At 43.8% G+C, this 25,939-nt stretch overlaps 3 protein-coding genes across 6 annotated transcripts in view; 1 reads left to right on the top strand and 2 right to left on the bottom strand.

Moving 5' to 3' along the window:
• pdxdc1 (pyridoxal-dependent decarboxylase domain containing 1) overlaps nt 1-22,534 on the bottom strand; it is a 30,736-nt gene extending 8,202 nt beyond the window's left edge. For 3 of the 4 annotated variants that reach the window (XM_079521198.1, XM_079521200.1, XM_079521201.1), the window contains exons 1-18: nt 22,339-22,528; nt 16,044-16,120; nt 15,728-15,790; nt 14,402-14,488; nt 13,848-13,994; nt 12,829-13,018; nt 12,471-12,539; nt 12,096-12,174; nt 11,471-11,555; nt 10,472-10,520; nt 9,568-9,669; nt 8,557-8,682; nt 8,095-8,145; nt 7,635-7,695; nt 7,085-7,155; nt 6,053-6,158; nt 4,511-4,685; nt 2,959-3,077 (exon numbers count right to left, since the gene is read on the bottom strand). In XM_079521198.1, coding sequence (XP_079377324.1) covers nt 2,959-3,077; nt 4,511-4,685; nt 6,053-6,158; nt 7,085-7,155; nt 7,635-7,695; nt 8,095-8,145; nt 8,557-8,682; nt 9,568-9,669; nt 10,472-10,520; nt 11,471-11,555; nt 12,096-12,174; nt 12,471-12,539; nt 12,829-13,018; nt 13,848-13,994; nt 14,402-14,488; nt 15,728-15,790; nt 16,044-16,120 — 1,657 coding nt within the window. In that variant the 5' untranslated portion in view covers nt 22,339-22,528. Of the gene's footprint in view, nt 1-2,958; nt 3,078-4,510; nt 4,686-6,052; nt 6,159-7,084; nt 7,156-7,634; nt 7,696-8,094; nt 8,146-8,556; nt 8,683-9,567; nt 9,670-10,471; nt 10,521-11,470; nt 11,556-12,095; nt 12,175-12,470; nt 12,540-12,828; nt 13,019-13,847; nt 13,995-14,401; nt 14,489-15,727; nt 15,791-16,043; nt 16,121-22,338 lie in introns of all 4 variants that reach the window. The other variant, XM_079521199.1, reaches the window with a different exon arrangement.
• On the bottom strand, nt 60-2,093 carry LOC306937444 (signal recognition particle subunit SRP72-like; the record flags this gene model as incomplete). Its single annotated transcript, XM_079521202.1, has 1 exon — nt 60-2,093. The coding sequence occupies one exon, from the start codon at nt 2,091-2,093 to the stop codon at nt 60-62; it is 2,034 nt and encodes a 677-aa protein (XP_079377328.1).
• A 2,246-nt stretch (nt 22,535-24,780) lies between the features above and the next one.
• Nucleotides 24,781-25,407, top strand: LOC306936808 (ATP synthase subunit O, mitochondrial-like; the record flags this gene model as incomplete). The annotated part of the gene is made up of 1 exon (XM_079520432.1): nt 24,781-25,407. The coding sequence occupies one exon, from the start codon at nt 24,781-24,783 to the stop codon at nt 25,405-25,407; it is 627 nt and encodes a 208-aa protein (XP_079376558.1).
• Between the last annotated feature and the right edge of the window lie 532 nt (nt 25,408-25,939).

The following is a 25,939-nucleotide window of genomic DNA, read 5'->3' as shown; positions in this document are numbered from 1 at the left end:
CTCAATGAACGACTCTGGGTCAGATTGAATCTACCCCCCCCTCTTCTAGTCTGGCCTGATCACCAGCCTCCTTTCCCCCCTCCTTTTTTCTTCTTTTGGGGGACCTTCTTGTTTCGGGGAGCCCCCGAGGAGGCTGCATGTTTTTGCTGTCGGGGAGAGGCCCCAGTACTGGTGGTAGCAGAACCGGACGCAGAGCCTGGTCTTGGAGATGTCGGGGGGCTGCTAGCCATCTTACTGGCATCCAGCTGGTCACACTCTGCTGCAGAGGCTCCCTGTGTTCCTCGGCCCACCGCCTCCTCCTGCTGCTTCTTTCCCTTCTTCTTGCCCCGGTAGTAGGAGCGCTCTCTCAGGGGCAACCATCTCTCTGGGTCAGGGCTCAATGTGGGGTCAAAGTTCTTGGGCAACTTTCCTTTCTTTTTCTTCTTCCTCACCTTTTTGACAGTGCCTTGGCCCTGCTGCTCTTTGGGTAGGGTTTCTCCCGTGACTTTAGCAGTCTTCTTCCTGATGTAGTTTGCACCACCGTGTGACTTCTCCAGCTCGTCCACATCCACGTTGAAAGCCATGGCGTCTGGGGATGGGAGGTGCTCACTCAGGGACTTGGCTTTGTCCGTGTCCACCAAGGAATAGGCCAGGATGAGCTGGGCCAACGTGTGCACGTCACTGGTGTTTTGCTTCCAAAGCAGTTCCAAATCACTGATAGCCTCTTTTTTCCGTCCGTACTTCAACTTGAAATTGGCAGCTTCCCGTACTATTGCCAGGTGTGATGGGGATCCGGACTGCTCGGCTTGGTAGAACTGAAGAGCTTGGCTGAAGACATCGATGGCGCTGTCAATGTCTTCTTCATGGACATACAACGTCACCAGGGCAGAAACAATTCCTGGTTTGTGTTTGAAATCTTCAATTGACCGCAAGACGTCACATGCTTTTGAAACATGACCTTGAATCAAATACAGCTGTGCCATCGTCATTTTAATGCTGGCTGCAGTCTCGGGATGTTGTTGGGAGAATTTCTGCAGCAGCTCCATGGCCTCGCTGTGTTGTTTCTGCCTGCACAGTTGGGCTGCCTGGATCAGCGCTGGCCGGGGGTGACCTGGGTTCTGCGTCTGGAGGTTGGATGCCAGCTTCCTGCACTGTTCGTCCTGGTTGCTGTACATGGCCAGAAGAGCTTTGTTGAAGTCTATAGCCTGCAGCTGCTTCTTGGTCAGCTTGTACTCCACACCGTCGGCGTTCGTTAGCTTCACCTTCCTCTTCGAGTCAAACACGTTTTGGTCCTTGTTTATTGTGACGATGTTGTTGGCAGTCACGGCAAGCAGCCCCACATCCAGCGGCTTGAGCTTGATGACCTGGTTGTAGAGCTGCAGGGCCTCCTCTGGTCTGCCTTGTAACTGCATGATGTAGGCCATCTGCGAGTGGATGACAGCCAGCTTGGACTCTATGTCCTCCTCAATCACATCTGAATCCTCACTCAAGGAAGCTCTACGAAGCTGTTCTGCTTGCTGGAGTTTATTGAGGGCCTCTGTAAGCTGACCTTGACCAATAAGGGTGCAGGCAGCGTTGTAGCAAAGCTCATACGTTGTTTCAGGCAGGCCAAGATGGTCCAGGGAGGCTTCTTCCCTCTCCCACTGACTCAAAGCAGCGACTACAGCAGCCAGGTTGGTCTTCCTCTTCTCCTCGTATTTATCCAGTGAGTTCCTGATCAGGTCTGTGTACAAAGCCTTGCATTCCTCATAGCGCTCCAGTCTGTAAAGAACTTGGCCATAGAGCTCCTTCAACTTGTCAGTCTGCTTGGAAGCACCTTCAATGGTCTTAAGGGCACTTTCCACTCTGTTCAGCCGGTACTCACAGTAACCCTTCTCAAAAGCAACAGTATCACTGGCAAAGACCTCAGAGTGGGTGTTTATGACATCCAATGCCTCTTTAAAGTTGCCATTTTGGATAAGACACACAATCTTGCAGTGAAGGGCTGTCACATCATCCTGGACCTCATCCAGAATGGTGTTTATGGAGTTTATGGCCCGGGTGTAGTCTCCCGTCTGTCCACAGCGGTTCACTTCGGTCCACAGTGAAGCCACAGAGCTTCCTGCATTAGCCATGTTTGACTGTGCCTCTTTACGAGTACCAACTAATTTGTAACAAGTGCCAAAAATCCAGGAATCAACTGGATTCATCTGTTAGGATTTGTGGTTTTTCACAGATGGATGTAGCATTTTCCTGAGACTGTGGTCTTATATATACAGTCTGGCGGGAATGGGGATGACATCGCAATGATGTCAGACAGCCAGCTCCATATATGGAGGTCGCACTTAGATGTGTCAGCAACAACTTCTACTTCTACTACTCAGGAATGATGAAAATCATGTCCCTTTTGTGCCCATGTGGAGATCCTTGATGTCATCAGTATATTCACTAGAGCGGTGCCCGTTGGGCACTGGCCTACTTGGAACGATGCAAGTTGGAAATGAATGCCCCACCCAGTTCTGTGTCCCCTTTATGCTCATATATGGAGTCTATGGACCCACTGTCCCCTTTTATGCCCATATATGGAGATTTCTGTATCTGTCTCTCTGTGTCCCTTTATTCCTATATATGGAGATATGTGTCAGGCATGCCCAAATATGGAGTGTTGTGATGTCAGAACAGGCCAGATACATATATGGACACTGGGCAGGGGCCCTGTCCAGAGACCGGGCAGAGGCCTTTTGTGGCGGTTCTGGACAACCGTGGGTCCGACCCACTCGGGGTGGAACGTGTGTGGTAAAGTTGAAGTCGGTGGGGCGAACGGTTCTCTCGAGTTTAGAGACTAGAGCGGTGCCCGTTGGACAGTTATGTTATGTCTGTGTCCCTTTAATACCCATATATGGAGTTCTTTATCAGGAATGCCCAAAAATGGAGTCTTAGAACACCATTGTGATGTCAGAACAGGCCAGCTCCATATATGGTGTGTACAGACTGACTCACCAGAGGAGAAGGTGAGGTCAGCATCCAGCTCTTGTAGTTTCTTCAGCAGCTCACTGTTGATGTGTTCGACCTGCTGCTGGGTCTTACTCTCATCCATGCCGTCTACCTGGGGCTCATACCTACACATCAACACAGTAACATTACACTCTGTTAACACGATGCACGCTAAAACGCCTCGCAACCCGTCAGATGGCGGGTTAAGATTTAACCCCAGAGGTCGCCATACCCGTCAAATGGCGTGTAGTAAGGGTTATATCAATACCATGCAGCCGAAGCTCAACACTAACCTTTCGTGCTGCCCAGGCTGCTAGACAGCGCCTACGTTCGTCCCATCGCGAGGAACAATGCGCGCACCTCCCATAAGGATCCACTCATCGTCGTTTCTTTGTTGCTTGTTTTCTCCGAAAAATACTCCAAAGTTTTTGTTTTAGTCCAAACCGCCATGTCACAGCTTGTTGTGAAACCATAGACATGTTGGTTGCTGCTCGAAAACGTTTTTGCGCCTCTACTCATATTGGGCTGTATTGACGGTAAACCTATATAGGGGATATAGCTGGCTCCCTGCGGCCATTTTAAATGAACAGCAGGGGGCGCTGAAGGTGTTAACCAGTGTTACTCTCATCCATGCCGTCTGCCTGAGGCTCATACCTACACATCAACACAGTAACATTACACTCTGTTAACCAGTGTTACTCTCATCCATGCCGTCTGCCTGAGGCTCATACCTACACATCAACACAGTAACATTACACTCTGTTAACCAGTGTTACTCTCATCCATGCCGTCTGCCTGGGGCTCATATCTACACATCAACACAGAAACATACAATGGATAATGAATGGTGGATCATATCACCCTGCTTTATTTCTAAACAATGACCTCTCTAACCATTCCTTATCCGTCTTATTCCACTACTCAATTGATTCCTCCCCACACACATTTCTGTGTATTGTCACTGCTGTCGTATCCTACTGACTCAACTGCCAGTAAGGAGGAGCCCCCACCGGGAGGACGTAGAGCCTTCGTCCTACTCCTGCCGCCCAACAGGCGCCAGGAAGAGTAGGAGTCCTGCACGGGTCCAATTTTGATAACCTGCACCCGCCCGTCAATAGTCATATCCGTAGAGTAGACCGACCTGTCACTTGCGATTATATCAAATTACATTATTATTATTTTTTTAATCCATTTTGTAAACCATTTTTTCACCCGGTGCCAATGCCTAAGCTGTAATTCTGGGCGCTACTCCCCCTCTGCCAACCTGGAGAGAACCCCGAACTGAGCTCATGCTTTCTTCAATGCATGAGGAGTGATCACCTGACAGGGGGGTGTTTCCCCGGTAGGACGTAGAAACTCCACCAATCGGAATCAAGCAATTCATTTACAATTCAGTCACATTGTGACAGAACCAACAAGTTACAATGTGTGATAAAACTGGAACCCGAAATTGGTTTGGCTGAAATGATCAGCCGATATATCGCTCACGTGAGCTTGTAGATCTGCTATTTTTGAGAAGCAAAAAAAAATCAAGAATCAAAAGCAGAGGCACACTTACCATACTGCTCCCAGGCCAGGCCAGCTGAGGTCCTCTACGTAGCGCAGCGAGGATCCGTGGCGATGAACCTCCTCTCTGAAGTCCTGCTTGAGACGCAGTGTGGAGCTCAACACAGGTACCAGCTCACACACCGTCTGCACCAGAGTCCCTACATCTCTGGACTCTGTCCCCAACACTGTGGGACAGACACCGTTAGTTAGGGCTATCAGGAGTTGGCGATTCATTGTCACACAAATAAATAATGCAAAGATACAGTCTACCATTCATTTTCAATGGAAGCCAGCGACATGACGATACAAAGATACATCCGAAGTTTGTAGCTGCTGCAACAGCTATAAAAATGTTGAGCTGGTTTCAACTTCAGATACAAAGCTACAAATACGCTAGTGTAGTTTTGCTTCTTTGTATCTTTTGTATCTGCCAGTCTGAACGCAGCATTAGGCACAGGGCAGATATGACGAATAACTTAAATCCCTAAAACTAAAATAAAAACATTATTTTCTTTTCCAAAAAATGTATAAAATATCGGAAATAGTTGATCTACAAACTGGTGTTGTAAGCAGGTAGATCTGCTATTTCTGCTATTTTTGAAAATGTATGAACACTGGGTTTGATTCCCGCTGGGGACACTGTGGGCACTGGGGGGCGTGTCCCCTCCTCTGCGTCATCAGTGCCTATACTCTAGGTGGGGTTGGCGAAAGGGCCTTTCTGTGTGGAGTTTGCATGTTCTCCCTGTGTCCCCTAGGGTAGGTACCATAGAGTATATATATAATAGAGACTGAACTGGCGCGAAGCTCCGCCCCCCAAGCTATTCATGTCAGTGGAAGTTGCTCAGTGGCGTTTTGAAGCACCCGGAAGACTGCCGGAAGTCCCTCCCAGGACCTCAACTTTGAGGTCCTGAGTGACGTAGGGCAACCGAGCGCTCAACGTTAAAGCCCAGCTGCACGGGGTTTCCCGGTCATGAATCCACGGGTCCGCCTGTAGTCCCTCCTCCTACCACTAGGACCCAGAGCTTCAACGTTGGAAAGTCTGCCTGCCCCCTTGGTAGGTACCCTCACAAAAAACATGCTGTAATCCTGGTCTCTAAAATACCTCCCCCTGGCCAGCCGGGGCGCCTGATGGAGGGGAAAGGAACTGGTCGGAATAACATGTTCCTTTCACGCGCTACGTCCGTCTGGGGAAACTCTCCCCTGTCAGGTGAAAAGAAGCAGCTTGGAATCCTCATGCATAGAAGGTAGCATGAGGTCAGTCCGCTGCCCCCCCCAGGTTGGCAGAGGAAGTGTAGCGCACATGATTAAATTAGATAATTGAAAAAATGGAAGGATAAAAAATTTAAAAAAAAAAAAAAGAAAAAAAAAAAACTATCGCCACAAAAGCGGCAAAATTTAGAAGCAAAGGTTGCTGAAGAAGCACTAAAACAGTGAAACACGTCCGCAAAGCGTCTACACAAAACTGATGATAGTGCTGTCAAACATTAAACAAGTCTATTAAACTAGGAAATCTAGGAAAAAGTGTGTGTGAGTATGTGTGCGTGTGTCTTACCTGCAGCAGTCATCAGTGGTCTGAAGCGAATGCAGGTGCCTTCATCCTCTAGTTGAACCACATCCACCCCACTGCTGGGTACCTGAGTAATCAGCTGCTCTCCCAGCTGTGCACGCACACGCACACACACACACACACACACACACACACACACACACACACACACACACACACACACACACAGTCAGTCAATCGAAGCCCTTTAACTTTATACTTTGTTGTCTCTGTTCTCTCCCCTGGCCCCCACATGAAAAGTGCTATATAGATATCCCAGTTATTAGTATTACTTTAAAAAGCTTTGACCTGGCAAGCAGAAATGTTCTCGACTCCCTACTCAAACTCAAAACTAACTAAGAATTCCTGTCCTTAAAATACAAGTGAACATAGTTTAACTCCCATGGAATAAATCGCACATTTTGTCACTAAGTCCTAATGTGTGATTTGTGAAAGTATAAATCAGGCATTACAACGCCGTCACAGTCCACCAAAGTACATTTTAGTCAGCTAAATCAACTGTAGATTTAGTCCAGTGGTTCTCAAACGTTTTTACTTTTTAAGTATAACGTTTTCATCCACGGCACCCCTGAATTACACTGTGAATCTGTCATATTACACTATGCAAATATGCAAATATTTCCCCCTAAAATGGAAGGAGGAATATTTGTTTCAATTAGAACCACTTAAACACCATGCCTATTCTGGGGGAAATGTTCATTGTTCACCAAAAATATCCGATCTACAAGCTCTCAACGCATCACGGAGTAGAGTTTGGGTTGAAGGATAAATAACTCATCAAGTACATTGCAATGTGATATTGATGAATTCCTAATATTATCAAAGTATTCTGCGGGCCCTGGACTAGGACTGTGCCACGGCACCCACTTTGAGAAACCCTGATTTAGTCGACTAAAAAGCTTGACTAAAACTAAAACATTTCAGGTGACTAAAATGTGACTTAGAATTGTATGCAAAAGACTATTATATGACTAAAATGAAATTGTCTGTCAAAAGCAACACTTGCACTGGACTCACCCATGTGTTCAGGGTGTCCAGCACCTCTCTGTCTCCAGTGCAGTAGCCCTCCATTGAACCCCGACTCGACTCTGGGGAAGGAAAACACATGTCGTCGCTGTTAGTCAGGGAAAATTATCAAAACAGTGTCCAATCTGGGAATTCCTTACCAATAAATGTCTGCACCAATTTGATTCACAAATGTGAATCAAAGGTCATCACATTTGGAAAAGTGGCTATATGGCCGTTTTTAGCCCAAGGAAAACTAAATTGGGCAAAACAAATGCTTGCAATGGATTCAGAATCATGAAAACCCCTAGTTTGACCCCTCGCATGCTAAAGCAGAATGACATTTTGAAAAATGTGCCTGTATATAGAATGTTAACAAAAGCTTTTTTGAAAGTGAAATAACCCTTTGTTTGAATGAATCCAACTCATGAATAGAACATATAGTGTAATTTCCACAACAAGTGATGATAGACAGTGCTGTCACACAAGTCTATGAAGCCATCTATGAAATCTATGAACAAGTTTAGGGGGGGGGGGGGGGGGGGGGGGAAGAACATCTCACCAGCACTGGTGTCCTGGGAGAACCTGAACACGACCACAGGAGAGGTGAGCTCATCTTCTACCTGGAGGGAAAAAAGATACAACTTACTATTTTACATGTGTCGATTAGTTGACAAATTCCTATCACTGTTAGTCGACTAAAGCTAAAAAGAAAACGATGACGATGACAAAAATGTACGTTGACCCTTAATCACTAACGGAAACTGAACAGAAACTAGCTTATTTTCACTAAAACTGTCAAAAGAAATACTGACGATTCCATTAAAAAAAAATACTAAAATCCTATATTTACGAGTCAGATGACTAAAATGAGACTAAAACCAATTGGAGTTGTATTCAAAAGACTACGACTAAATCATAATTTGCTGTCAAAATGAACACTGCAGCTAAAAGGCACTGGTTCTCAGAGTAGTTTTTCTTTTTTTTGCTTGTTTTTAGATGCTTGCATCGTGATCACCTACCAATGTTCTGATGGAAGCCACAGGCCTCAGCTCCTCCAGCAGCTGTTGGCTCTAGAGGGGAAAAGGAGATAGAGCGGATGGTGAGATTTTAACTGACAAAACATTTACAGGTTAGGTAGGTTTATCGGGTTGGAATGATTTCAAACACTGTCATTTTTATTTGGAATCGCAATGGCACACATTCTCGATCCAAGGTAATGTCGGGTCAGCAGCGCATGAAACACCCGACCACACGACCGTAGGCCTATAACTTAGGTCGCCTAAACAGCACGCAAAAAAATAAAAAATAAATAAATGATATGTTTTTATTATATTTTAAATTTACCGCAGTAATGAACCTGACACCGCGGTTATGTAACGCATACCGCAGTGGCAGGTTCATTACTGCGGTAAATTTAAAATGGCAATATTGCGGTTATTGCACCCAGCCCTACTCAACAGTGCAGGTTCTTAACTTCTTACCAGGGACGTAGCGTGAGAGATCTTGTGGATGATGGCCGTGTGGCCCAGGTACTGCAGGGAGAGCCAGAGAGGCAGCGCACGCAGCTTCTCCATGGGCTGACTGGATGTCAAGCCTGCTGCCAGAGACTACACGCACGCATGCACGCACACACAAGCAGAAACAAGAAAAAAATGATCAACCATCATCATCATCATCATGCTCATCCTCTGCTCACAATTTGCTAATTGTTTTAACCAAAAAGAATATAATGTGCTTTACATTTTTGCAAATCATAAAGTGACTAATTAAGGAATAGAGTAAGACCTAGAAAGAAAAAGATTAAGCAAAAGCTTAAAAGGCAAACTATATCGGCCGTGCCCATAAAAGTGTTTTGAGCTGCCAGCGTTGAGATACACACGTGTAAGCACACAGTCAGAGCCAAAAACATATGGCCCTGCTTCCAGCACATGTATTTGAGATAATAAAGGCATATACATATAGAATATAATAAATATAGAACAAATCAAGTTAACATACAAGAACAAAATCACAGTTGTGTGAAGTGAGCGGTGCCTTTCATCACAATAATGACGTCTGATGATGTCAACAACATGATGTCCAATCATATCAACGGACGGACAGACAGACATACACACACATCTGTGCATTGGAGCGGCTGCACTGCTCAAAGATACATATTAGTTTAGTTTTCTTTTTTTCCTATGATTTCTATGCACCGAGTTGACTTGTCAACATCATGGTGGATGATTTACAAATAACGCATGACGTCACGGAAAGTTATATAAGAGGTTATATGAGACATGTTTGAAATGACCAGGTGAAGGGTGAAGTGGTCCTTTCAGTGGTTAGGATATGACCAGGTGAAGGGTGAAGTGGTCCTTTCAGTGGTTAGGATATGACCAGGTGAAGGGTGAAGTGGTCCTTTCAGTGGTTAAGATATGACCAGGTGAAGGGTGAAGTGGTCCTTTTAGTGGTTAAGATAAAGCAACAACTAGTGGTAATGGTGTTACCAGAGCAGGGTCTTCATGTCTGTAGAGAGTGACAGCTGGCACTGCAGGCAAACCCAACCATGGTCCTAATGTCAATGTCATGCTGTCACTGCTGGTGGCCGCCTGTAGCATGTGCAACACCCATACGCACGCACGCACGCACGCACGCACGCACGCACGCACACACACACACACACACACACACACACACACACACACACACACACACACACACACACACACACACACACACACACACACACACACACACACACACACACACACACACACACACACACACACACACACACACACACAAAACAGGCAATTATTTTTTAATATAATAAACTTAATAAACTTTAGATCCTCTCCTCCACATTTTGTGAGTGCACAGAACTTCTCTTCTTTTTGAGTGGTGCAAACCACTCCAACAACCAGCTTTGTCTGTATCTATGTTTGTGTCTATGTATGTGTGTACCTGTACGTGTGTGTACCTGTACGTGGGACCCAAAAAAATTAGCATGGTTACTATGGTCACTGACATTACGTCAGACCACAGCTGATCAGGCTATATAAGACCTTGCACCACTCAGTTCACACGGGTGTGATTTTTTTAATTACGATTTGTGTTGTTGAAATGTTTCAAAGATATTCAAAATTCTTCACATTGGGCGTAAACTTGTATTTTCAAATTATGCTATATTAACTCATTTTGCTGGGGACCCCCTGGAACCCCCTCAAGGACCCCTGGGGATCCCCGAAGCCCAGTTTCAGAACCACTGACCTACAGTAAAGTCTCTGCACACAGCTTGACAACAGCCAGTGGCACTGATTGGCAAATCATTAGACCCACCCAATGTCCTTTTTGTATCTGTGTTTGGTTATAGAAACTGAGCTGGAATGAATACATCTTCCATGTACTTACATTTACAGTAGAGGACATTTTGGTCAGCACCAGTGTTGCCAGGTTGACCCTGAAAGAGACAAAGCCATTACAACTAGAGCCAAGAGTCTTTGAAATGGGGCTTATAAAAATGTAATTTGTACAGTGTTTACTTATATTTGTTATTTTGTTTCTAAATCAAATCCAAGTTTTTTGAGGGGCTGAGATTAACCAGTTTGAGATTAACCGAACGAGATAATCTTGTGAATAGCTAGCTATTCACGAGATAATCTCGTGAATAGCTAGCTATTACAAGATTTGATTAATAAGCATTAATCCAGCATTAAAAATAATATTTTTTGATGCTGATGTTAATCCATTGCGCGTTGATACACAGCCTAGAATGAGGATTTGGCTTAAATATGGAGGGCTATCACTTCCAGGTCGGGTGGAAGTGGTCTCTTCTTCTGCCTTTTTTGCGCATTACACTGGCACTAGCCTCACGATCCCGCCTATAGTAACGGGAGGGCATGTGTTAAGTCATAATTGTGTTTGTTTAGACTAGAGCACTTATGACGTAAATCGTTTGCCAGCCAAGTCTATGGACTTTGATGATATATTACAATGTTTCTTTAGAGTACTTTAGAGAGCACTTTAGAGCCAGCCAAGTCTATGGACTTTAATGCTTGTTTAGATAGAGCACCTACAGTATACATACATCGTTTGCCAGCCAAGTCTACGGACTTTAAAGCACTAAATGACGACATCACTTTTCGGTTATCGATTATCGAGCTCCATCCCTAGACGTAAGACATCAGGTGGCCGATACAAATACTTTGAAATCGATTAGAAAATGTTGCACTCTTGTACCAAATAAGGGTCAAAACATCATACAGTATCCGCTCCACATGCAGCCACATGTTTTACTGTTACACAGAATTTTCATAAAAAAAGAAATACTAGATGTTTCATATATACATCCTAGAGGTTTATATAAATATTAGGTTTCATAGAGCAAATACTAGATGTTTCATACAGTACCCCTCCACATGCAGCCACATGTTGTATTGTTCACATAACTCCTTCAGACGAGCCAGTTTATCAGTGTGACCTGCAGCGGGGGTACCTGAGGAACAAGCACGCATAGTTAGGGACCATACGAATAGTATACTAAATAAGTACATTTCTTATATCCAATGGACAATGAAACGCTGTGAGTCAGTGGTTCTCAAAGTGTGGTCTGGGGACCCCTAGGGGTGGGTGTGTGTGTGTGTGTGTGTGTGTGTGTGTGTGTGTGTGTGTGTGTGTGTGTGTGTGTGTGTGTGTGTGTGTGTGTGTGTGTGTGTGTGTGTGTGTGTGTGTGTGTGTGTGTGTTGTGAATTGTGATATTGTTTTGTCATAGATTTTTGGTTAAAAAGTTAAAGCTCTATATTGAGAATGAGATACAAATCATTGCTATAGATAGAGTGTTTGTTCAGTAACAGCGGTCTCCCTGTCTCTCCAGCTCTTTGATAAATAGAACATAAATGTCCAGGGGTCACCAAATTCATCCAAAATCAGGAGAGAACCACACAAAAAAACATTTAACTTGTTTATTTGTTACATCACTTTGTAATTTTGCATAAAAGGCAACAATGCAAAAATGGCCAATGGAGTTTACACTGACCTGCGTTAGCCAACAACAGCAGTGGACATTTCCCCGCTTCAACATCCTCTTTGATCAGTTTGTCCAACAACGCCACGTCCTGCCATTAGAACACACCAAAATAGCTCAATGCCAACATAACAAGTGTTCAGGTATACCGTATGTGTCAAGTTCAGAAGTGTCTACGTATGTGTCAAGTGTTTAAACGGAGGCTTTAAGTGGTTGGTGGTGTCAACAAACACACATGATAGTGCTGTCAAACAAGTCTATGAAGTTATCTATGAAATTTAGTTTAATCTACAACAAAAAAAAATCATATCTCTCTCAGCTAAGCGGTCCTTGGTCTGTAAAACCTGATTTAGATAATGTGTAAATTACAATCATGGGTGTTGGTACCATTTGGTGATGAGATCCAAACATGGTGTTACATGGAACCGTGCATAGACTGGAGAGAGGCAGGCCAAGCTGAGGAGACAAACATCACAACGTCACATCACACAACAAACAAACACGTTTGTGTGGATGAAAATACCGTCCAACATCAACAGAAAGAACAAGGATTGATCCCATGGATGGGTCCCATTACTGGGTCCCATTACTGGGTCCCATTACTGCGTGTGTGTGTGTGTGTGTGTGTGCGTGCGTGCGTGCGTGCGTGCGTGCGTGCGTGCGTGCGTGCGTGCGTGCGTGCGTGCGTGCGTGCGTGCGTGCCTGTGTTTGCATGGGTGTGCCAGTCAAAGTGTACAGCATGTACCTGGCTACAGAGGTGCTGTCCCAGGCCAGGCCTGCAGGTGGCGCTCTGGTAGATGACAGGCTGTGAGGTCTTCAGGGCGGTGTAGCCGTCAGTGGCATAGTCTTCATAGCGAGCATTGATGACGAGACGGCACACCTTCACCAGGCCTTCCCGGTCATCCTCATGGACGTACGCCGAACCGTTCTCATACCTGGAATTAGGGACGGGATGATATGAACATCCAATGTCACGGAAGTAATAAGAGAAGTCAATTGTAAATTCATCACTTCTTATTAGTTGTACAATCTGTGGCTGGTCTTTCATGTGTGAAGCATGTGAAGCAAGTATCTATGTACAGTACAGTACAGTACAGTACAGTACAGTACAGTACAGTACAGTACAGTACAGTACAGTACAGTACAGTACAGTACAGTACAGTACAGTACAGTACAGTACAGTAAATGCTTTGGCCATGTCTCGCGTAGTTTTCAGTTGCTTCTGATATCCCACACACGCGAAACATCATGCGTCTCTGTGCTTGAATCCAAACAAGCCCTAAATGTACAGAATATAGGCAAGTAGGCAACACATGCACATAAACTTTTCACAGTCAGCACGTCATATTACCAACACCTGGGAAAAAATCATGAGTACAAAAAGCACCTTCTCCTCCAAATAGACCGACTGCCTGAGGAGATCGAACAGTATGTCGCAAGCTGCTTTGCTTTACACTTGGACACCCATAATCCTCAAGCCTCTGACCACCAACCTGTGGACATGGCCCAAAATATGCCCAAATATAAAAACAATGAGCTCACACACACACACACACACACACACACACACACACACACACACACACACACACACACACACACACACACACACACACACACACACACACACACACACACACACACACACACACACACACACACACACACACACACACACACACACACACTCTCACACACACACACTCTCACACACACACACACACACACACACACACACACACACACACACACACACGACCCTACCTGAACAGTCTGCAGAGCCATAGCGTTGTGTCAGACATGACACGTGTGGTGAGTTTCCTGAGCCGCTCTCTGTCCATGACACACATGTACGCTGCCAGGCTGTGACCCAGCAACGCCATGTGACCCTGTTCACCCGCATGCTGCGGCCTGCAGAACGCACATGCATGTATGCGCACGCACGCACACAGACGGAAGATGATGAAAAAAGTAACCAGTGGTGGACAGTAACTAAGTACATTTACTTGAGTTCTGTACTCATAAGACATGTGGGGACTGGTGGGGAAACAAGGCGTCAGGGGCAACTCTGCTAAATAGACCCCATGGCCAGTCATTTGGGATCAATATAAGTAGGAAAGAAACACCTATATGTTATTTTAGTCCGGACTTGTCCTTTAAGCTAATCATCTGTGGCGACACCCCGAAATAATTTGGGAACCACTGATGTAGCATGTGATTTGTGATGTGGCCTTGCACTTCGTTGTGACTTGGACACAAAAAGGTTTGACAAACAGTGCTGACAGAGAACTAGTGTGGAATGTTAGTGTAAAACGTACACATGGACGGGTGCGTCCTCGTCTTCATCATCTTCGTCGTGTATGAGGTTGTGTACCAGCTGCAGGATGCTGGCTACGTCCTGTCCACTGCAAAACAACATAAACAACAAATAAACTCCAGCAACTTTCAGATAGCATGTCTAGCACATCCACTCTGGCCTCCCGGTTTGTCATGTCATTATATGCAAGGTAAGTAAGTAAGTAAGTACACATTTCCTAAATAATCAGAAATGTTCAAAAAGAAAAGAAAGTAGCCGTGAAAATAGCCGATCTACAAGCTCACAACGTGTCGCAAAATATGGCGCCCACTGGCGCGTTGTTAGCTTATAGATCTGTTATTTTCGCTCTTTCTCTTCAATGCGTCCAATGCAATAACGTTACTCTCACAGTGATGTCGCATCTATTATTGTCTTCATATGCAACTAGAAAGATCATTTCTGGGAAGATTGCAAAGTGTGGTTGCCTCAATCGATAATATAGGCCCATCCCACCAATTACAATGTCACATCACCCCTGTGCCCCCGAATTTATTTTTTTATTTTTTCAACAAAGAGTTAAATTTTTTGCATTTGCAGCACCCCTATGGATGGGAATTGCTTTTGGTTCTGTTGATTAAACCACCCTCGACAAATGTGGGGTGGATTGGACATTCCACTCGTGATATGTAGCATTTTTTGTAAAATAGCCCCGTCCCACTAACTTCAGAAGACGATTAGGACCGAACGATACAGACTATCAAACTTCTGCCAGTGTTGTTTTAATCGGTCCAGAGATCATGTGTACTGATTTTTGTGATATTTGGATAAAATGTCGGTGGATGAGCAAAAAGTGTTTTGAAGAAAATTAAAAATGGACGAAAATTGCTGCTATATACTGTAGGGAGATGCGTCATGAGCCAAGGGATCCAGGTTCAAGAGTTATAGGCCAAAACGTGAAGTGGGCTGTTATAGCGCCACCATGAGGCCGATTGTAATGTCGGCATCATTGAAAATTAGTCATGCCCTCAATGTGTTCATTTGTGGTCATGAAAACAGTTTTGTAATAAAATAAAAATTGCAGGATGTGCAAATCGCTGTTCTTATACAAACAGCATTTAGCTGAACTTAAACTTAAATATATAACTGTCGAACCCTTTTTGGGACAGCGATCCATTTCTATGGATTTACAAGCTCGAATATAGCCTAGCTTGAAAACAGGCTACTTTCGATAGGCTAATATATTATTGTAATCATTTGGGGGTCCTCGACATGGAAGTGTTTGAGAGCCACTACTCTAGGTACGACATCACTATTGATTAGGGTTGATTAGCAATGAGATGAGTCTTACTTCCCCTGCAGAGGTCCAGGGATGCTGGTTCTTTTATGTTTCCCTGTCCCCACCTCTGGCTCACTGAGAGAGAGAGAGAGAGAGAGATGTGGGGGGGGGGCACAGACAGACAGACAGACAGACAGACAGACAGACAGACAGACAGACAGACAGACAGACAGACGTCATTATTGAAAATACAGTTGAATATAATGATTGACCAATCAGAATCAAGCATTCGATCAAGCCGTGTAGTAGGTAGAAATCAGACTCGTGTGAAGTGTGGGGAGCTTTTGTCTGCTTCTGTACGTCACATTTGGGGGGAGGGGGGTCTCACCTCTGTCCATCTCCCAGGATCCTCATAGCCTGGTCCAGGTTCCTGCCCATCTCAGCCAGTGTGGGGTCCACCATCATCTGATGCACGCGGGCACACGCACACACGACAATTACTTCATATTTTCTTAACATGAAAATGTTTGAGAAGCACTGATTTAAACAACATTGGGAAAGACATCCAAAAAAGCTAGTAGCTAGTAGCACTAGTAGCTAGTGTGGGGCCCACCATGACAGGTGACACTGAGTCCCTAAAGGCCCTATTCTGGACATGGCATGGTAAACATTCAGCTAAAACAGGCAGGTATTTGGTGAACAACATAGCAGATCTTCACGGTGAATGTGTGTGCAAATCCATGATTAATCTGCTGGTGTCGATATGTTTTATCAAGTCCTGAGTCAACACAGCCAACTACCAGGAGATTGTACCGCACACTTTGTGGTTCCATACGTTGACAAGCTTTATGGAGATGCTGATTTCCATTTCCAGCAGCACTTGGCACCTGCCCACAGAGCACAAACTACTAGTAACTGGTGTACTGACCATGGATTACTATGCTTGACTGACCAGCCAACTGGCCTGACCTGAACCCCACAGAGAATCTGTTGTGTTGACAACAGGATGAGAGACACCAGACTAATCCACACAGACGAGCCAAAGCAAACCTGGGCTTCCATAACGCCTCAACAGTACCACAGGCGGAGCCTCCATGCCACACCCCATTAATGAGGTAATGTGTTCAGAAGTAGTGTAGTGGAGAGAGAATTTCAGCAAAGCGATGCAAGAACTTGGTGACAAATACACGTGACTTGATTGGTATCATGAAACATGACAGTGACAAAAAAGGTTGACCAAGATGTAAAGCCCGAAATATGCTCAAGCCTAGTTGGTTTATTATACTTCTAGGTCTAGTTTCTTCATTATACTACAAAATACCACAGAGATCACCCTTTAGTCTTTACACCCCTCTTATGTTTTCTTCCACTGTGTGTGTACAAACTGTACATACAGCATTTTGTGATTATTTTTGTTATTTTTCATGTCATGTTCATGAATTGAATACATAGGACCAGAATGGAAACAAGACAGCAAGGATTAATAATAATAATATTAATAATAATACTATTTATAATATTACTATTAATATTAATAATCTATCTTCAATATGAATCCCAGTTTGAAATACAGATTTGATTAAAGTTCCTATTAATTTGGAGTCGAGAACATTTAACATTTCAACAAATAAACTAAGAAATAGGTATAATATGATACATTAAACTTTAGTATCCGAAAACATCTAACTTTAATTATTCACAAAACAAGTAACTGTATTTAACATATAGAGCCCTTTTTCACAAACATTTTCACAAATGACAGATCTACAAGCTCACAATGTGTCGCCGTCATATCGGACTCTATAGTGACACATCATCATTACACAAACATGACAACAGGGCTTTAAGTTTGTGGTTATGTGTGTGTTGTAACTCTACGTGCTGCAGTATCTCTGGCTACCATGTAGCCACAAGCAACTCAGAATTCTATAATGCTGGCATCTAGAGTTGCAACCCTTGACAGCCTATTTATCCAAACAGAAAAGTCCCATCTGATTGTATTAAACAACGTTAAACTCACCAAGATTGCCACAGTACGCAAAGCTTGGATTTCTTTGTATCTGTCAAGTCTAGCTTTGTTTTATAAAAATCACACCCGTGTGAACTGAGTGGTGTAAGGTTTTATATAGCATGATCAGCTGTGGTCTGACGTAATGTCTGACGTAATGAAATAAGGTAAGGTATTATGTAGCCTGATCAGCTCTGATCTGACGTAATGAAATCACACCCGGATGTGATTTCACAACTGGCTTTTTCTGTGCAGAGAAAATGACCATGGTTGCTACGGTCATCCAGTTCACCCGGGTGTGATTTAATTACGTCAGAAATTATTTTGAACATAGCAACCATGCTCATTTTTTTCTGCACACAAAAGCCAGTTGTAGGAGTGGTTTACACCACTCAAAAAGCCAGTTGTAGGAGTGGTTTACACCACTCAAAAAAATCCACCGTTGTCATGTTATGAGCTACTTTCTGTCAATACATTCTGTTCGAGTTTGGAAGCAAATTCCATTGGTAGGCAGGTTTCTGAACTTTCTGAACTGTCCACAGCCCACCAATGAGACACAGAGGGAGTAGACAGAAATGGCGCCATAATGAGCATTAATTACGAACAGGTTTAAAATGGTTAAAGTGCTGCTTTAACTCAAGTCAAGGACCCCCAAATTAATCAATAAATTTAAATCTCAAATGGTTCTAAGAAGGGAGTACATTTTGCCCGTAATTTACCACCCTCTGATCAGGTGATTACACCACCTGACCTATTATCCTTTCAGCCAATCAGTGGTTAGATTTATTTATTTCACAAAAATGGGGTCAAATTTGTTAAACTGCTATGTCCACAGAATGTGGAATGCCCTAAAACAGTCATGACTTCTAATAGCCTCCTTCAAAACCGCTCTAAAAGAGCACCTAGAGCCAGGTGGCTGCAATTTGTAACTGGTCCCTGTAAAAAGTTGGAAAAGAGCACCACTGATATAGCAACATACATTTTTTTTCTTCAGAAAACTGTATTTAGAAGGCATTTTTAGATAAACAAGAAATGATCACACACATAGTGATATTTGTCAGGTGAAAGAAGCGCTGTCTCCGTTGTGTTCTCCTCCCTATATTAGTGTGATTATAATTGTAGTAACGTGTATATGTTTGTGTGTCACAACCTAGTGTAGTCACTAGTCAGGTTTCACCTTACAAAAAGATGAAATGTGGAGATAAGGTTTCCACCTGAGAGTGACGATGATAATAAAAGCTGGATGGTCTGCCTGCCTGGACCTCCAGGTCATCCATTGTTTTTCTCATCAGATTTCACAGGTGGAATTTCCCTGAACGTAATCGTGTTACCACTGAACCTTTAGGCTGGGGGACATGACACCATACGACAAGACTTTGAGATTATGGAGGCTCTATCACAGCAGCCATGTTGGTATGAAATTGCCCCTCTTCCTCCTTCACAGTTCTTACAAATGATACTAATGAAGGCTCTGTGCCATTAGTGTAACATAGAGCCATGGAAGGAGAGGTGTGACATCTCCGTTCCCTTTATCGGGCCAGGTCTTACGCACGCACACACGTCTGTCTGAGTATGACCCATTAACCCCTGTCTGAGTACAGACCCATGAGTACAACCCATTGTCAGGAATGCAGCACTGCATGCAGAAAAGATTAATTCTAGGCTATGTTATTGTATATTCTGTGAATGAACCATAGTCTACAGTTTAACTCAGTGATTCTCAACTATTTCAATTTAAATAGTTTTAATAATAATAATAATAATAATAATAACTAGAATAAGTGCCCTTCTGGGCACAGGTCTCCACCAGGAGGATAGGACTGTGTGAGATGTTTGGCAAAATGTTTAGGAGTAATATAAACATGTTTGCCTTTGATTTGGCAATTGGATGATTTGAGGCATTTTGTTCCAAAAATGTGTTTTGCAAAAATCAACCTGTTGGTGGCGCTATAACAGGCCAATGTGAAAAGGGTGGGATATATTCCTCAGCCTAGTAAGAAAATGTGTGAAAGATTTCACGTAAATTGCATGCTGCGTTCATGATTTGAGGCTTTTGTTCAAAACGGGGCAATCTTGCAAACTGTGAAAGCCAATTATAGCCAATTAGGATGGAATATGAAATATGGGACAGATCCGACTTGAGCACATGACCATAGAGATACTGTGTAACGATTTGTGAGATTTTTGGACAGAATCTGGAGGAGTAATATAAAAAAATGTGTTTTACAAAAGTGGGCCTCCTGGTGGCGCTATAAAAGGCAGATGCGGAAAATGCAGGTCAAAGGTTTGTCCTTGGCCACTAGGGAGTGTGCATGCAACGTTTCACACAGATCGGTGCAGTTTTAGGTAAAAATGTGAAAAGCTGCCTCATGGTGGCGCTATAACAGGCCGTTCTGGAAAATGCGGGGCAGAGGTTCATCGTTGCCATCCAGGAAGTGTGTGTGCAAAGTTTGGCATCGACCGGGTTAACGGTGCCGGAGATTAGCTGTACACAGACGGACGGAAGGAAGGACGGACGGACGGACACACACACACACACACGGACGGAGTGCAAAACATACTCTCTCCCCATGCCTTCGGCCTGGTGGAGACAATAATCATAATAATAATAATAATACATTGTATTGATAAGGCGCCTTTCAGGGCACTCAAGGTTGCCATACAACAAGTTAAAAACAGTACAAAACACAGTTAAAAGCAAAAGCCTAAACAGGTGGGTTTTGGGTTTGAGGTGGGTTTCTCTGGATTGGGACCCCAATAATCTACATGGCCAAAAGCCAGTGTTCATTTAACTCAGAGTGGGGGCTCACATCAGATAGACTACATTAATTTACATTATTAGGCTACTGTCTTGTATTCATTCATCATCATAACACTTTTTTAGACATCTGTTTTTAGATATCAATCAGTATATCAATGGATTGCCATTTTGTTGCCTCATTTATGCCTATTGTATTTATGCAATTCATCTAATTAATTCATTCATTCATTCATTAATCACAATTTTGTCCCACCCTGGCAAGCACCATGGCAAAGCTTTTTCCTGCAGGAAACACTGGCACACACACTGGCACACACACTGGCACACACACACACACACACACACACACACACACACACACACACACACACACACACACACACACCCTCAATGGCGCAACTCTCAAAAGAAGGCTCTGATGTAGCACATGGTTCTCAAACATTTTTTGATGCCCAGCTTTGTGGGCATCAAATTGTATCTTCAATATTACATATTGAAGATACAAGTGAGGGCAGAAAAGTGAATACGCCAAAAGTGATTGGCCGGAATGACATTTGTGATGATTTGATTGGCTGAGCACGGAATGTGATGTATGCTGATATACATGTATGCATGATGATGACAGCACCCCTCACTTCACACAAATTGACACAAATTATTTTTTATTTTATTTACCCCCCATAACTTATGGGCATATTTGGATCCATTTGTACACTCGGGGTTACACACCCGTAAAGGGTTACCTGGACCACACTTTGAGACCCACTGGTGTACAGGTGTAGCAGAGTGTTTCCAGAGTATTGAGGCAGATGCTACTCCTAACAGGCCAGGTGGAAAGTACCTGCACACCAGCACTAACCTTGCGTCACCAGTCTTTCCACCTCAGAGGAAAGCCTGGTCTGTACCCAATTATTTGATTCCGGTTTGGGGGGTTCCGGCCTGATGACTACAAATCAGACTACAACAGAACATGAAGTAAGATCATCCGCTCCCGACCTGATCACCGTAATGGTATGGCTCCCAGGCTAGCCCACCACTGTGGAATATTACATTATTATTATAATGTAATATTCTTTAACATGTTATTTGCTTAAGAAAGCAGCCTTCTGTGCATCTTTGCATAGTCATATTGGTGCAGAATCAGTGTACAATCCTCATAGAACAAGGCTATTTTCATTCCAACTCAAGAATGTAAACTCTATATACTTAGTTGTCCGCCCCGAGGGTACTAGCTCCGCTAGTATTTCGGGTTCTCAACCAGTGGTCAGCTAAAAGAGTTGGTAATCAAATGGACCCTTATAGATCTAAAACTCTTGAGGGGGGAAATGAAACCAAATGGAATAAGTAACCCTGCCTAAAGCTTATAAGCTCAATATCTCCCCCTTTGAACAAGTGGGTATTGCTCTTGGATGATGAGACCCGTGGTCACCGGTTCGAATCCCAGATAAGACGGCTTGTTACTTTAACATCCATATGCAATTATGCATGTCAAACGCAAGATATCAAGGCTGATTATAGCCTACTGAATCTATTGGAATATGTCAAAGCATGCATGTGTAATTGTGTATAGCCTACTTATTAGATGCTATTCTATTAGGCCTACAGTAAAAATCATTCAGTTGATGTAACTCCCAAAGTGTTACAAATGTATTTATGGACCCGAAAAAGGTCTGGGAGTTATGGATGGTTAAATGAATACTGACGATTTCACTACAATGTGACCAAAACTTACTCTCAAAGACACCAAGAATCAGCTGACTTATAATAATAATAACAATAACAATAATTAGTAGTAGTAGTTGTATTAGTAGTAGTAGTAGTAGTAGTAGTAGTAGTACTAGTAGCAGTAGTTGTGTTGTTGTTGTTGTTGTTGTTGTTGTTAACATGAATGTAGTGAACAGTGTTGATTTCTACCTTCAGTGTTGAATGAACGCAGCCGTCAGGCGTCGCTCCTCGGTGCTGAAGCGGTGAGGTAATCGTTAATAATAATGTGACACTTTAATATAACAGCAGTAAGTAAATATGATAAAAGAGAATAAAATAAAAGAGTAACACACAGGTTACTGCTGTGCTGTGTGTGACAGTTGGGTTTACTTCCTGGTGTCTCGCGAGTGTCTCCAGTGTGTGTGTGTGGTACGTCGACGTTCCACGTTGGCACCGGCTGACGTAGCGATGACGTCAGGTTGTGGGCGGGGCGGGTTCACACCGGGATATCCTCCTGACCTACTGTGGTGTAAATGTAAATGTTACAGTAGAGTAGAGTATATACTCTATGGAGTAGAGAGTCAATATTGGCTAGCCTATCACGTGTCGGTGTGATAGATAGATAGATAGATAGATAGATAGATAGATAGATAGATAGATAGATAGATAGATAGATAGACAGACAGACAGACAGACAGACAGACAGACAGACAGACAGACAGACAGAAGGCTGACAGGAAATGGGGAGAGAGAGAGAGATGGGGAGTGACAGACACGCAGCAGAGTAATGTTTGTTTAAACTGCTGGCTGCCACAAGATGTCACGCTTAATTAGTGCTCGAGTCTAAAATAAATCACATCCGTGTGAAGTAAAAGTGAGGGGTGCTGTTATCATCATACATCATCTCATTCTGATCAATCGCAATTTGCGTCTTCACTTTTCAGTGTCACTTTTCTGGGCGCAAGCACATATCTTCGGTCAAAAAATGCCTAGAGCAGGCGTCTCTTCCGGGATTTTAAACAACTGGTGGATGGAAATGACGCTCCCGCGTGGCTTCAACTTGTAGCGTGGGTAAAAAAACGGAAACGCTCCTTTGGGTGCTTCCACACAGTGGAGTCACGAAGATACCAAAAGCCGTGAGCGGCAGGCGTCTCTTCCTGGTTTTTAAACAGCTGGTGGATGGAGATGAAGCTCCACGCCTCCACCCACGCGGCAAAATGCTGCTTTTGGCATCTTAGTGAATCTACTGATGCGCCCTTTCCCGACGTTACAAGTTGAAGCCGTGCGCAAGTGTCATTCCACCAGCTGTTTAAAAACCAGGAAGAGACACCCGCTCGGTGCTCTCTTGCCACATATGCTCTCTTGCATATGTGCCCGCGCCCACTTTTTATCCTCAATATGTACTTTAGTCAGCCAATCAAATCATCGCTATCATTCACACAGCTATAGGCATAAGGGGCTAGCGAACCTCATAAAACAAAACAGTGTTGCATTGGTCATTGGCATGCATGCAGTACCCTACCACGCCATCCGCCCAGATATTTTTCAGGGGCACACGCATGACATGCATCGATTAGAAGAACAACCCTTAAATGCACACTTCAACATAGTTTACAAAGGCTGCCGAGTGTCACATCAGCGTGTATTAACATAGGAATGAGCCTTGATGAATATTAATGGTCCTTTGTGACATGTAGTGTAGGTGTTAATATTGATTTCATATTTTTTCAGCCACTTGTATAGTTTATTTACCATCCGTGCACTGTCCCCTATCTTATAGGCCTATCTACACTGTAAAATCCTCACTCTGAAGGTGTACAAATGTCAAATGAGAACCAAATAAACCCATAAGGGTCGGTTAATTAATATCTGGGTTAAAATGTTTGAATCACTGTTTACAGTAGGCTATATACAGTAATATTGAATTAGGTTGCCGGTTCAATTCTCCGGGCAGGCAGGAAAAACCTGGGTCGGGAAGTGATTGGTCATCACTCACCCAACACCGTTGAAGTGCCCTTGAGCAAGGCACTGAACCCCCAACTATAGAGATGCTTAGTGGCCAACAGTATAAGACTGAGTTTGTAGCCTACTGGTCAGCTCCCAGGTTTGAATGTGTGTGTCTGTCTGTGTGTTTTAGGGCGTTGCTGAAAATGAGCACTTAATCACATGATTAGCCTATATCGCTGAAACCATGCCCAAATATGGAGTCTGATACAGACTGATCACATCATCATCTTAATTTCGCCCAAATCGACATACTCTAGTAATAGTCCTGAGCTGTATGGAACTCCGTATTTGAGCAATACTGACATGATGTTGATGATGTCAGTTTTATTTGGGTATAATTTGGCAGCATATCATACATCCATTCAGATGAGTGCTGAACCCCTTTGATGCCACACCTTTAAAACAAGAGTTGATTTCATCTAGGCCATTTTGAAGGGATATCATCCATTTCGTAGATACAATATACATTGAACAATAACCACAGTGCAACATTAATTGAATTTATACTATTATTATATTTGCAATCAACATAGTAGTAACCATAACTCAGTCAAACAATCGCAAAGCTATATAGCAGAAATGTGTTTATAAAGTCCAACACAACTCGCATAATCCCTGTGTTTTGACAGACAGCTGTAGGAGAAAATGGCAACGCACACACTGGGACAGCATGTCCGTCAGTTCAGCTCGTCTGTGATCAGACACGCCTCGCTGGTTAAAGCTCCTATCCAGGTGTATGGAGTCGAGGGCCGCTACGCCACTGCTCTGTACTCTGCGGCCAGCAAGCACAACAAGCTGGATCAGGTGGAGCGAGAATTGGCCCAAGTTTCTACCCTCATCAAGGACCCCAAGCTTTCCGGCATCGTCGTGGACCCCCACGTGAAACGCAATGTCAAACAGCAGATGTTCTGTAACGCTCTCACCAGGGCAAAACTCTCCCATATCACCATTAACCTCATCAATGTTTTGGCGGACAACGGCCGCCTGACACTGACTGGCGGCGTCATCGCCGCCTTTGCGAAGATGATGAGTGCTCACCGTGGAGAGGTGCTCTGTTCTGTCACCACCGCTCACCCTCTGGATGAAGTCATGTCCGCTGACCTGAAGGTTGCCCTCAAGAGTTTCCTTCAGAAGGGTGAAACTATCAAGCTGGAAACAAAGTGTGACCCCTCCATTCTTGGTGGCATGATCGTCAGTGTTGGAGACAAGCATGTGGACATGTCAACCAAAGCGAAGATTCAGAATCTGACGAATCTCATCAGGGAAACATGAGTCCCGTCGACTGAACTGTGGACCACATGGGGGGTGAACATGGGGGGAGGCTTATAAATGTACATTGCTACTTGTCCCAGCACTGATATTTCTGCAAATACTGTGTCTATTGTTTAGTTTAAAGGTTCCCCTCTACTGGTGCCGGTCCACGGGACATGTCCCACTGACACGCAAGATCCCAAGTTTTCCCAACCATGTACAGCGGTGAAAAGTTGTCTCAGTCGAATGAAGATACCAAGGATTCGTCGCCACTCTGCATGTTTAACTAAAGTTTTCCACATGTCCAAATTCATTTCTGAAAGACAGCCCTATATTTTAATCATCCTATCCTTGTTGATATAACGCCATTTAGGTTATACCGGTCTGCAAACACTTTGTGAGCCTGGGAAACGGTCATGAACTGAAGCTCACATTCATTTGTCAAAAAAGGACCTCTGACCTTTAGATCTCCCAATGAATGAATTACCATTGTGTATCTCTGGGACCCCAATGTACAATCGATTTACTTCCAATTGTACACTCTTACAATGTA

Source organism: Electrona antarctica (genome assembly GCF_951216825.1).
Source record: "Electrona antarctica genome assembly, chromosome: 14".
In the NCBI taxonomy this organism is placed as follows: Eukaryota; Metazoa; Chordata; class Actinopteri; order Myctophiformes; family Myctophidae; genus Electrona; species Electrona antarctica.
The sequence above is the reverse complement of the archived record's forward strand: the minus strand, read 5'-3'. Positions and strand labels throughout refer to the sequence as shown.